Source organism: Arctopsyche grandis, chromosome 13 (genome assembly GCF_051622035.1).
Source record: "Arctopsyche grandis isolate Sample6627 chromosome 13, ASM5162203v2, whole genome shotgun sequence".
NCBI classification, from domain to species: Eukaryota; Metazoa; Arthropoda; class Insecta; order Trichoptera; family Hydropsychidae; genus Arctopsyche; species Arctopsyche grandis.
In genome coordinates, this window is record NC_135367.1 from 5,420,713 (window position 1) to 5,435,805 (window position 15,093).

Consider the following 15,093-nt stretch of genomic DNA (forward strand, 5'->3'; position numbering starts at 1 on the left):
GGCCCATTTTTTTTTGTTTGCAAAAGCTTATCTCAAGACAGATCTTTAAGGATGCAAACACAAACTTTATTTTAATTGAAATATGAATGTACTTTTTCACACTACCATAGTGTGAAATAACCAAAGTTGAAGTACATAGTATATTTAAGGGCTATTGGCAAATGATAATAAACTCGGGTGATTTCGAAGCAAAATTTGGTCGATCTCAATTACGAGAGTGAATTTGGAAAATAATAATGATTTCTATATTTTACAATAAAATATAAACAATAATTAATTAAATTAGATTTAAAGTTTTTTGAAGGAGAATATTTTTAATTCTTTTGGGAGAAGTTAAGGTAAGGGGGTTGAGCAAATGAATATGTTTTTGTTATTGCACGAAATAAGAATACTTTTAATTGTGAGAAAGGATAATAATGCAACCTCTCTTCAAAAAAGAATGGTTCAATTTCTTTGAACACAAAAAATATTGAATTAATTTAACAAAAAGCTTTTTGAAATAAACGAGCTTCATAAAATTTACAGTTTCTTATCATCACCTTTTAATATTAATGAAAATAATGTCCAAAGTCTATCAAAAACCATAACAATGATTGTTCCAATGTACATATTATACGTGGGAAATTTTAAAAACAGTTGATTGAATTGTAAAATGAAATGACGAAAATTTTAAAATAATTTAAATATGTATTTGATTTTAAAAATAAATATTTTTAGATTTTAAGAACTAAAAAAAAACAACAAAAGTCGATTGCCATGAAAATTTAGATGTAAAGTAGCTCCAAACCTCAACATGGAGAATACCAATTTTAAATCTGTGTTTCAATCAAATTTAATTTTTCTGAAACGTTTTTAATGTCAAAAAATAATAATATAAAATGAAAACATTAATTTGACTTTATTAAAAAAAATATTTTGATTTGTATAAGAATTGATATGTATAATAAACAATTATGAAGAATAAAGGACATATGTATGTATTTTGATAACATAGCTAATTAAAATAAAAACCACCTAAAATACCAAAACTTACCCTTTTTACATGCGTAGTTCATGCTTACTTGTGTGATAAATTTATTTGTTATTAGTTTATGTATGAATAGAGTTAGCAGATTAAACAAATTGTGTAATATTAAACTATCATAGGTGAATGAAAATGAAAAAAACTACAAAATTTTATTTCTAGAATTTATTATATTCAACACATAAATAAAAATAATAATCTGTAATAACATACATATATAGAACATAATACATGTTATAAACACAATACATATTTTATTGAATTATCAAATAAAAAAACAGTATCAGGAAAGTAATCATAATAATACAATATATCCATATAAAAACACATAAAAAACGAAAAATTGGAAAATGCAAACCTTATTCATATAAACATATGTATGTACTTCTTAATAAACACGATACATACTTTATCAAAAAAAAATTACCAATGAAACCAGCAATTGAAAAAAAAAACATTTAAGTATCAGGAAAATAATCTTAATATTATATAATACAATCTTAATATTATATAATACAATATACACATAAAATTAAACATATACAAAAACAAAAATTGGAAAATGCAAACATCATTCATATAAACATACATATTCTTCGTAATAAACACGATATATACTTCATGGAATTATCAAATAAAAAATTACAAATGAAATCAGCAAGTTGAAAAGAAAACAGTTAGTTATTTGGAAATTAATCATATTATTTTTATATACAATATATGTACCCATAAAAACACAAAAAATAAAATAAAAAAATAGGAAAACGCCCATCTATACATACACAGAAAACTTATACTTACATGTAAACACTACATTACCACAAAAAAACAATACACACACAAATTATAGAATCTAAAAATATACAATATGTACATACATTAAATTACTATTGCAAATTAGCTATTCGTCTTAAATATATTAATTTATCTCCTTCTTCATCATAGGAACGTGCAACTTAAGCAAGTTGCTCTTGTAGTTTTACGTATTTTCTTTTTTTTGGCTCTAATTGCCCCATTTTAAAGATGTGAAATTTGTGTTTGTGACATGAGATATCTCTTTCAAGCCCATTAAGTAATACCCACACACTCGGATGGCTGCAATGGAAAATTGAATTTAGGGCATTATGAAAACCCTCACAAAAATTTGTTTTTTTTGGTTGATTTTCCAACGCAGCCTGGTACTGGTTCCACAAATTAATGGGAAATATAGCGGCCCTCCCAGTTGGTCCTTCTATATATGTGGAGTAAAATAATTTAGTATTTGGTTTAATTTTTCTTCTGCTCCAAACGTAGAAGCCAACGTAACGAATACTGCCCTGACTTCGTGGCTTGGTACGCAAGCCAAGGCAGCCAACGATTTTAATTTGAGTCTTATATTGATGTCGGATTCGTATTCATTTTTTAATCCCACGCTGTGTATTTTTCTCAAAATACTCTGGCATAGATGAAAGTAGCACCCCTTTACTTCCGAATTTTCAAAAGCACTTTGAGCCGCATTCATGCACGCTTTTTCGAAATCTACCAATATTTCTTTTGGCGCCAAATTTGGAAGCAGCTCTTTTAAAGTCCGGAACATTTTTGCATATGTGTCTTCATTTTTTTTTTGTAGAAGAAAGTATATGCACGGAGGATACGCATTGCCAACTTCTGCGTGCCATGTATATAGCTGGTAAAAGATTGCTGGAGCTTTATCAAAAGTGCCGTCTCCAAAAATGGTATCTTTGTTCAAGAGTTCCTTCAGCAAATCTTGATTACCAATTGCCAAAATTCTATTTTCATCTGCCTCTCCCGAATCGTGTAATATTAAGTGACTATATAACGCTGGAATATGAAAATTCGGTGTGGATGGGTTTGATAGATGACCCCGTATTCTATGGTTCGTCAGCCTTCTCGATATGGATGATTGTTTGGGTAGATGCGCTAAAACGTCGCTGCTCACGTCAATCAAATTTTGCCCAATTACATTTCTGGTGCTAGCACTAACGTTGGTCACACTTTCAATCATTTTACTCATGATTATATTTGCTTGTGCTTTTTGGGGGCATGAATCATGGCAATGTGACGAAGGTCCTTCGGTAATAGCCAATCCATTTGTTTTAATTCTAGCGTTACATCGGAATGATTTTAATTCCTTACATCTCCATGTTATAACGCCTGTTTTTTCATTTGTAATGGACTTATAATATTCAAAGCCCATGTATGTCAATACGTCGTTTTTTCGCTGATTTTTGGAAAATTCCATGTTGATCTAAAACAAATATATAAATACATATATGATTTTGCGATTGGAAATAATTGTATTGTGTTCATTTAAAAAATCTAAAATACACAGATATTAAAATCGCCTGGATGCGCAGAATCCGGGATTTACGGAAAACTATAATATAAAGATAGCAAATAGTGAATATTTCACAATTATATACATACATATGTAAAATTATGATATAAAACAAATAAAAATGAATAACTTTTTATGTTGCAAAAAATGTTACTTAGATTACAAAAGATTTCAAAGATTAACAAAAAAATTGAAAAAATATTATATTATGTTCATGTATATTACAAAAAAAGAAATTGACTGCATTTAAAAACTATTTATAAAAACAAAAGTTGAAGCGAAAAGGCGATAATGAATTAATTTTTACTTTATCTATGTACATCTGTCTGTACTGAGTATTCATTAACGATCTACGTATTTATTTAAAAAATAATACACAATATTAAAATAAAAATAGAATTTATTGACAATAACTTACCCCACAGATGAAGATATTACCAATATAACAATTTGTGAAATCGCGTGATGAAATGTAGAAAGAAGTAGAGTAAAGCACAAATGGACTCGACGAGATCCCAGAAGACACTGTTAAATAATTTTTCGGTTCTTTGAGCCGACAAAGGATGAACAATGAAGTAAAATAAAAATTTTAAGCTCAAAACGTACCCTTCATAAACTTAACTAATACAAATACATACATATCTCCTATTCAATGAGAATAACGTTATAAACGGTTAAGTTACAAAACCCGATGGTCCGCGGACCACAGTCCTTGAAAAATTTTGGTGGTTTGCAGATAAATCTGGACAGTATTAGCTTTTTTATACTTTATTAGCAACTTTTTACCCAGCGTTGCTCAGGACTCTGAAGATATACTTATGAAGCGATTGTGGACTGATTACACGTTGTATAGTATTTATAAAAGAATTAGCTGAACCCGGCATTAGGGATCCCAATCGAATATTCGAATATTCGAATAGCTCTTGATTTACTATTCAATATTCGAATAGTTGAAGTCGACGAATATTTGGGATCCCTACCCGGCATACGTTATAAAGTTATAATGCCACAATAACGCATGCCATTCCCGTTCCTGATTCAACGATTCAAAAAAAATTCAACGATGTCGATATCGTAGTCATAGAAACTTTGATTTGTTTTCGATGTTCCCAACAAACCTTACGCACATAGTTACATAAAAAGTCTCTTCCCTGGGTATTATGTAGAACTCAAGTTATCAGTTTTGATTCAATTTTCAACATTACATAACTGTCATCTTAAAAATTATATATGTATACTAAATAACCTACTCAAAAAATAAAATAACTCGGTACCGGTATTACCTTGAAAAATAAGATTAAATTCGAATTTTATACTTTTTGTTAGATTAAATGATCATTATTTTTCAAATGTATGTATTTATTCATATATATGTATGTAAGTAGTCCACGGCATTTAAAATTATAAATGAAGTGATCCGTAAATTCCGAAAGGTTTACCATCGCTGCCCTTACCCAAGTGTAGGTATGCTGTGTTATTTTACTTTACTTTATTACTGTATTAGTTCAGAGACAATTCTAAGAAATTTTAGGTAAACAAACCTTGCAACGAAGCACTTACATACTCGTTCGCTGTTCACTGCAAATCTCGTCATGATAATATCATTTTGAAATTTTATGATAAAATGCAAGATTCAAACAGCAATCAAATCATATAAATTGATTAAATAATTCAAGTTCAAATGATAAAAGTTTGGAAATATAAAAAAAGTGGATAAAATTGTGTTACAATAACTTATTAGTTATTATATACACGTACTTATTCATAGATCTGACACGAGTTTCAAAAAATATTTAACACTTCTTATACAAGTTATGTATATGTACATACATTACTATTATTATAAAAATAAATTGCAAATAAATTAATCACACAAGTAAGCCTGAACGTCGGCGGACGAAAATACTAAAAATAATGGAAACATTGGAACAATCATTGTTATGGTTTTTGATAGACTTTGGACATTTTGATAGATTTTGAACCAAATTTTGCTTCGAAAATTTGCAAATAATAAAATGTATACAAATTTATAATTTTAAAAGCATCACCCGAGTTTATTTGCCAATAGCCCTTAAATATACTATGTACTTCAACTTTGGTTATTTCACACTATGGTAGTGTGAAAAAGTACATTCATATTTCAATTAAAATAAAGTTTGTGTTTGCATCCTTAAAGATCTGTCTTGAGATAAGCTTTTGCAAACAAAAAAAAATGGGCCACCGTACGATGAACGACTATCGGTCATAGCAGGTATAAAAAAAATGCACCACTGAGAAATCAACAAGAAAAAACAAAAATAATCGAATTCCAATGTAATATATTTTAATCAGTCTGGTTACTTCCAGACACCCCAAATGCCGAGCCACTGGACAGGGTACGATGATATTTGGCTGATATTAATTTCACCGCTAATTGTTGTTTAAAATACAAAATTGAAAATCAACTAGAATGTAAAATCGAATAAAAAATATAAAAAAGTAGTAAGTACATATGTTAATATTATAGTATCCTACCATAAAAATAAACCACACAAACTAGTGACGAGAAAACAAACAAAAATTCACGCGTTCATATATGTATGCCTTAGGGAAAAATTTCGGCGAGTGCGAAAAGTATTTCAGTTGAACTTTCAATGGTGTGTATATGGCGATAGGTGAGGATGGGCGTTTGGGACAATAGTATTTCAGTCAAATTTTCTACCTGCGCGTACGAGAATTTGTGGGGACGGGCGAGAATTCAAACCGGTTTCTGGGCGGATCGCAGTGGCGAATTGTCCATAGTGGGTTGCGACAATAGCCAAATTTTCCCGTGCGGGTACCGCTTTCGAGCAACCTTTCCGGGAACCCTTCTGAAGACGGTTGAAACAATTACCGTTTAGGCGGTTCAGACAATAACACCGAGAATCATGGCCATACGTCTTTGATATTAAAAACACTATCATTTCGAATTAAAAACTACAACATTACAAATAATACTACTAGCTATTACATATAAAGCTTTAAATATACAGTGTATTCTTATCGGTTAATAATTATGAGCTTAATCTGAGCTTTTCAATCAAAAATCATAATCAATAGAAAAATATAGTAAAAATTCGATAATGAAATATACCCACACATTGGCACCGTCCACACTAACGGTATTTACTATATTTTCCATAACCATTTCTTAAATAGCAACCACAGGTTGCAATATGGGAACTGGATACCGTGTGTGTGGACGGCGCCATTCACCCATATCGGTTATGAGAATATTTTCTCCGGTTGGATTTTAACAGCATTTTCGATACAAATTGAGCGCAAATGTACTTTATTGCACAAGACAAAAGTTCTACTTCTGGTTATAAATATCAAAAAGAATAAAATAATTAAAAAGTTCAAAATAAAATATTGAAAAAATAATGAAAAATTGTTTTAAAATAAAAAACTACTTCCGGTTTACGAATTCTGACCAAAACCCTACCAGCTCTAAGTTAGTACATAAAGGATAGAAATATGAATTTTCAGCTTAATACGTTCAAGGGTGTGGACAGAGTAGTGGGCACAACATTTTTGACCTTCCTACGAGAAAAAAAATCCCACTTCCGGCTCATTAAATTAAGTGATTTTTTTTTTATTTTTACTTAAAATCACTATTTTTATTATACACGATAAATATCAAGAAGCTTAAAATAATTTAAAAGGTCAAAATAAAATATTGAAAAATTGTTTATAAAATATAATAATAATTGTAAAATAATAATTATAAAATATAATAATAAAAATTGGTTTATAAAATATAATAATTTTTTTTTATTTTCATCAAATTGATACAAGAATTATACTTGAATTTTTTTGTGACGAACACACGAGTCGAAAAAAATAGTGGAAGAAAAATCGAACAAGAGTAAACTGCCACTTCCGGTTGACGGATGCTAACTAAATTTTATAATTAACTTGGTATTAAACTTAAACTTTTAGATATGAAATTTCAGTTCAATAAACCAAAAGGTTTCTGAGAAAAACATAAAAAACTTTGATTCTCTAGAGTAAAAGTACTACTTCCGGTTCAGATAGAAATATTTAAAAAATATGAGGTCATAAAAATTATTATTTCTATTATATTTAAAAAAAATTCAGTCCGATTCAGTTAGTGGTTTGGGAGATAATTGAATTCAAAAACTTAAAAAAAAGAGGACACCTATAAGGCGAGGTAGCATTTCCAGTCAATTTAAAAATTTGAAAAAAATTTACGTCGTGTCGATAAGAATTTCAGTAACCGATACTAAGTTTCAGTTCGATAGGACTAACGGTGTTAAAAATATCCCCAAAATACACACACACACACACACATTTTTTCTAGATCATGAAAACGTGATCAGTGATCGATTCTGAGTTCGAATCAGTCAAAATCTCGAGTTCGAATTTTCGCATGATCACAAAACTTCATCTATTGTTACTACATACATAGATAAAGTAAAAAATTATAATTTTGCAATCATTTATATCATCAATATGGTGGGAATTTTTTTTCTCAATTAAAAAAAATTATTGGTTGGTTACCGTAGTCCAAAAAATTTTTGTTGAAAATTTTGCAATCATTTTTATCATTAATATGATGGGATTTTTTTTGGATTTTTGTTGTATAAAAATGGTTGGTAACCCGCTTTTTAAAATACTAATTGGTTAATTAGAAGGTTTAAAACAATCATTAGAACTTCCATTTTATTTTATTTTTTGAGTCAGTCGATAGGTTTAAAACTTTTGTTCAATTTACAAACATTTATAAAAGATTTCATAATTATTTTGAAATTTTCTGAGTAATTTCTCTGATTTGTATCCGCTACACAGCAAGGAGCCCGCAAGCAAAGTGTTAAGAACCTGATATTGTGTACTAACCCATTTAATGGCTTTAATACATTAAATTAAAGCATTTAATACATAAATATGTACCTATATGTATAGTATATTTAAGAGAAAGATATTGCAGGTTTAGGAAAGTTGACGGGATTTTGAACAATCGAGGATGTGCAAAGTAATTAGATCGAGCACTATTAAACATTAATTTATTCGATAACATGATGTAAAACATTCCATTTAATATTATACAATATATTATAAAACATGACATGATTCCATAAATGGTATTTACAAGAGCGCAAGGTGAAGTCTAAACTTAAATAATACACAGTGAAAAATTTATCTCACTTTTAATTGAATTGTTAAAAATGTATATATACAAGATATAAAACTCCACAACTATATAATATATATGTGTATATATACATAATAATTCATTTCAACACGTTAATGTCTCTTATAAATATTTTGTGTATTTATTTTTTTCTGTATATAATAATACTGCTATCCATTTCCTTTTTTTAAACAATTGGGAATATTTGTAAAATTTTAAGCAAATGTCAAGTCAAAATTGGTCAATTGGCCGTATATAGGCAGCATCGGAACTATCACAAAGCGATAATTACACTATTGTTATATAAGTAAGTGGTCAGTATTTCATGAAATAAATATTTACAACACACACACACGTTTCATATCAAAACGTCATATAAGACAAAGATTGTATTAAGTATTAGGAAAATGCTTGAAATTCATTGTTTCAATATTTGTTATTTAAAATCCTCAAAAACATCAAACAGTTTGTACTGTATACAAAATACGCATAAGATTTTACTGGCAGTATAAATATGGTACGGTTCTGTAGCACTCAGTCGGCAAATGCTTACATATGTATATACATATGTAGCTTACGTTCAAAACTGAAACTCAATCATGAAAAGGTTGATTTATTAAGCGACCGATGATATGCACGAAACGGAACATTAAAATAATAACATGCATATAATATGAATAGTGGCACGATAATTACGAATAAACTAACTACAACACTACATCCAATTTTTACATACACACTGTATATATGTACATATGTACGACGACTCGATAGATTCATCGGTGTGAATACACAATAGAATCAAATTCGCATCATTTGTATATCTTATAAATCGTCATTTAAATCAGGCACCGTACAAACTTAACTCTAGTAAGGCTGTTCCTGAAGATTCCGCGAGAAAGATCAGGAACGAGTCTCGTATGCAATATAATATAATACAAACACATTTCTCTCTATCTGAGAATCGTTTCTGTTATAAAAAAATAAATATAATCATTGAATGTGTGATTATATATATATATATATATATATATATATACATATATACCTTGATTGAAAACACAGTTTCAACTGTTTGTCAATAAATTGTTTTGGTATATCGTTGATATAATTTGTACTAAAAAATAATATACTTATATATATTATAACATACATGCATACTTTATAAAATAATATTATAATTAAAACTTCTCAAAAATGATGGCAATGTTAAATGGCGTTCATTTTTCAATAGATCAATAGATACAATATCCGCTAGAACAAACCGGCGATGAGATTCATACAAATTCGTCAGTTGCTTTCAGTTCAAACTAAAAAAAAAAAAAAAACAACAAAATAAAACATTAACTTTCATCATCCAAATTTGGACACAGATCTGCCTAATGGAACAAACCCACATGGTATATAATATATGAACATATATAATACAAACTCGAGTGGGTCAGACCCTTTATTCAGAAGCAAGTCCATTTATGTAATTGTATTGAATATATGTATAATTTATGTTACAGTTGAAGTATTTATTCTTATAATATATTCTATATAGAATATAATTATAATATATTCTATCTAGCCCGGTACCAACTACCATTATAGTTGAAGTGTATTTTCAGTTGTAATATATTTTGACTAGTTGGAATTATATTCCGTCTAACTCACAAGTTGATTCATATGGCGAATTACATTCCAACTGGTCAAAATATATTACAACTGAAAATACAGTTAAACTATAAGTTAGTACCAGGTAAGATGGAGAGATTAGGTTTTCGTAAAAACGGCACTCGACTAGTAAATTGAGTTGGAAAGTAAAATTTTTGTTTTGAACACATTCTTAGAGTTATCGTAATACGATACTCATTACCATAATTTGTAAATATTAACGCGTTATTGAATTCTAAAGCATTCGTAAAAATATCGGAGCTGTCAAAACTCAACTGTTATATTACAAATGGCGCACATTGATGAAAGTGTATATGCTCTTGTAGAGTAAGATGACTATTTGTACTGATTTTACCAGGACAGTACTGGTTTTTTGGGTATCGGTCCTGGTAAGTTGTGAGATAAAACCAGTACACTTTTTTATGTAGTAGAATTTTTTAATCTAATAAATGGATAAATATACAAATTCTAAGGCGACAATGATGTCTCCTACAACAATTTTGGCAAATTAGTAAAATGTTGTTTCCATATATCAGGAACAAATGCACCAGCCGAAGGATTTTTTACTTTGATGAACAATATATATTTAGTCCAGTGATAAAATGAAATTAAATGTTGAAACCTTAACACTATGGCGGCCGCTGACTCATATTTGTATCATGTTGGCTGCACAACGCTTACTGGCCGCTGATACATGTATGATTCACGACTGCGCAAATATATTTTTCGTGCAGAGTATATTTTTCAGTCTGCTGCTATATATTTGTATCACGTTTACGTCATAAACGAAAACGTGATACATAATTGTATCATTAGCCACAAACGATTGACGCAAACGTGATACAAAAATATATCAGCGGACTAAAACAGTTCGCGCAATCGTAAATCATATATGTACCAGCGGCCACTAAGCGTTGTGCACCCAGCATGATACAAATATGAGTCAGCGGCCACCATTGTGTTAAAATTATTTCTAATCAGTATAATGTTAAACACTCTTGTGTAGAATTTTATAAGAGCATTCAAGAAAATTAAAAAAAAATTTCATAAATGTGCGTCCACGATTATTTAATCTTCGTTTTAAATAATTGAAGTATTTAGAAATATGTTTTTGGAAATAAGTGTCCTGGTTTTGAATTTGGAAAAAATGATCAACTTATTGTAGATATATAATTTACTAGTTGAATTATTGTATTCGAATATGAATGACCTAAAACGCAAGTTGGAATATATTACAACTGAAAATACACTTCGACTGTAACATATACGGATTAAAGTACAATACCTTGGTCGAAACAACTTGGGTTTATATAGCTGAGTAATTCATTGTCGCTTATTGATGTTAATTCTCGCACAGGAACCGATCCAGCTGTTTTTATCTTCTGGTTTACAGCTTGGTTGACTACTTGACTGAAGACGACAGCTTGCGAGACGGCTTGGGACACTGCTTGTGTGACGGCTTGATTCATAGCGGTCGTCTCCGTCGTCGTGTCTTCTTTCATCTGCGATACGAAATTACCCACAGCGTTGTCGATGATCGCTTGCGAGGTGTACTGCTCGGTGGAGACTTGCGGAGAGAACGGCAAATTCGCCGCGTATTGGGAAGTCGGGCCACGGAGACTCTGCTGATCGGACTGTTGTCGGATATCATTAACGGTTCCAGTCGCCGTCTGAGTGCACATCAGAGACGGTTGACTTTGAACGTTTTCCGAATTCAAAATGCTAGATTTCATCGCCGATGACACCAAAGCATTGAAATACATACATTCAACGGTAGACGGTGGTGTTTTCACAACGGGATTTATCATATGTTGGGGTGACATCAGTGACATGTTTTCCGATTGATTCGTCTGCTCGTTGGTCATTATGATCAGATTGTTGGCACTGCTTTCGTTCAAATTGTGCGAGTTTGGAAGCAACTGCTGCGACATTGCCGAGCCTAATGATTGTGAATTGAGCAGCGCCCCGTCTTGAGAGCACATCAAAGTCGGCGAGACTTGCGGATTGAGGATGACTTCCGGAGAAAGGGCGTTCGTATTGTGTGAGTGTATTAAATCCTGAGGTATCTGTTGTGTGTTGTTGTTGTTGTTGATGGCTATTTCAGGACTAGAGTGTGCTGATAGAATAATATCGTGACTTGAAGGCGAATGTCGAGGAGACGATTCCGAGTGTGACGGGCTGAGATGGCTATCCACCGATGAGTTTATAAGCGAATCTAATTTGGACGTCGAAGAAGTCGGAGACGCGATGATACTTGCGTGCATGGCCGGTACTAATACGTCCATTCCGGCTATCTGGCTGTCCATCAATGATTGGTGTGTCGTAGATAGTTTGTCGCTCGTCATATTCACGTGGTTGCAAGTTGAATTGTATATTTCAGATTTGGTACACGTGTCTTGTAGTGGGCCAGACATGATATTACTGGGTATAGTCAGCATTTGTTTGGATACGATTAATTGATCCATGGGTGTGACTGTTGGTAAGACTACCTGCTGCACGGATGATTGTGTTGGGTATAAGTTTGCTCTGTTGGGTTCTGAGGTAGAGTGGAATATGGCAGCAGCGACGGATTCCATAACTTTGTCCGTATTATGAGTGTGCAATGCGAGTTGTTGTGAAAATGCACTCAACGGTGGCTTTTCAATATTTTGGGGCAGCAGTGCTTTGTTGTCTATATTTGATAAATAATTTTCAACGCTCTGTGCAGTCTGTGTGGGTAGTTTATTGCGCGTGTCTACAAACCGATGGATGGTTGCAAGTGAAGGGTTGTCGTTTTCAGTTACGAAATTTTCCGGCTTCATTCTCAAGTCCATGACTTTGAGTTCACTCTGAGACATATGCCTGGCGGTGTTCATAAGGTCACAAGTGACGGTCGATCCGTTGATTTGATTTTTAATAGCTTCGCCCATAAGTTGAGACGTCACGAGTTGCGGTGACATAATAGTACTTTGAGCGTAAGAATTTACATTGTTTTCCTTGACCACGTTTGTAGAGTCGTTATGGCGAATGAGCATTTCCACATTGTTTTCATTTAAACATACTGAAGGTTCTGCTTCACTGATTCTCATGATATCTCCCGTGCTTTCGTTCACTATCAGCGTCACGTTTGATTTGTCAGAGTGTGGAATCATACATATATTTGCGTCGCGCGAAACTGTATCAGATGGTATTTGCTGTGTTCTCATATGATCATTGTCGATACTGTTGTCGTTGATATCCATTGAGTTTTCGTTGTGAATTTTAAAATGACCGCTCCGTAAGTGCCTCGATATGATTTCACTGCTTTCGGTTTCCATCAGCGTTCCTTGATTGGAATCTTCGGCTTCCGTCTTGAAATTATTCAACGGTGGAGAGTGAGGATCGGGTAAAATAAGGGACGGTCGTCGTAGAGGCGCCTTAGGAGGCAGCATCATACCGACATCGGTTCCAGAGTCCCACAGAAGAACGGGCTTGGATTCTTCTTTCGTCTCAACATTTGAATATTGTCCATTCATCATCCCTCCTACGTATAAACAAAATATATTAATAAATGGAAATTTCATTTTATTAAAATTAAAAGAGTAATGGAACTGAAGCTGAAAAGCATTTTTTATTAAATCTACGCAATTTCTACAATGATTGCACTTAAAGCTTACATATATTGTATAAAAAATATATTTTTATTGCAGTAAATATAATACAAAAAAGTTGATGAATAAAAAATGAAGCTTTATTTATTTATTATTCAATAAAATCTAACTACATTTTACAACGAAAAATGTTCTAAAATATACTAAATTTCAAAACAATACACATATTGCAAATCTTTTTAACTAATTATATATGTTCAAATTATTTCTTTTCTCAATACATAAACTTTAAATGCAATAATAATTGACGATTAGGCGCTCAGCAACTTTCAGACCTGGAAAGAAAAAAAAAATAATGTCTGCTTCGCTGCAATCGTGAAAATTTAGAGTTCTCCTATTAGAAAAAAAGGTGCACATAGAAATATAACCACTTAAGATAAATACTATGATTAAAAAATCGACAAGTTTGATAAAAATGTGATAAAAATGAAATGAAAGTAAAATCTTAGTAACTAAAGATTTAAAATAAAAATAAAATGATTAAAAATTGTAATAGTTTAGTATGATAAGTTAATAAAAGTGTTTAATGGCTAAATGATAAAAAAAAATGAAATGAAAATGTATGAAAAGTTGATACATCTGCTTCAGTGTAATCCTGCTAGTGATGTCAATGTAGTGTATTACTGTTCAAGGCTGTCGCAATTGGTATACAATACAATACAATTTCAGCCATTCGCCATCCATTGCTGAACGAAGACGTCTCCAACACACTTTCATTCGTCTCTGTTTTGGGCAACTGTCATCCATCTCATCACACATATTCTTCTAATATCATCCACTCATCTCCCCTGTGACCTTCCTTGCACCTTTTTACAGCACCCCGACAACTCAGCGCCGACCTTTCGGCGCACGGAAAACTCGGTGCACGACAATTCAGTGAATGGACTATTCATATTTAAAATTTTTTAAATGCTCGTCTGAAAATAATTACTCTATGCTTCTAAATGCAAAATAATTCTGCTATTCATATCAAACACGTATCACGCATGTATGTACATATGTATTCACGTATTTAACTTACAAAAATTAACTACCTGGTTTAGAAACGCTGCTTAACCCTTTGAGTGCTGACGTCTTTTCTGTTGAAAGCCCGCCAATTTTGGAAAAAATTGATTTTGAGCTGAATAGTCCGTGCGCCGACAGGTCGGCGCCGTTTTGTCAGACTACCCCTTTTTACATTCTCTCGGGTACCATTCGAGCACTTTTTTAGTCCACCTATCATCCATTCTTCTAGCTACATGACCCGCCCATTGTCATTTAAATACAATTA

At 31.6% G+C, this 15,093-nt stretch overlaps 1 protein-coding gene across 1 annotated transcript in view; it reads right to left on the reverse strand.

The window, feature by feature from the left end:
* Positions 1-9,712: 9,712 nt before the first annotated feature.
* NFAT (nuclear factor of activated T cells 3) overlaps positions 9,713-15,093 on the reverse strand; it is a 54,583-nt gene continuing 49,202 nt past the window's right edge. The window contains exons 10-11 of the mRNA XM_077444927.1: positions 11,480-13,696; positions 9,713-9,845 (exon numbers count right to left, since the gene is read on the reverse strand). Coding sequence (XP_077301053.1) covers positions 9,841-9,845; positions 11,480-13,696 — 2,222 coding nt within the window. The 3' untranslated portion in view covers positions 9,713-9,840. The remainder of the gene's footprint in view (positions 9,846-11,479; positions 13,697-15,093) is intronic.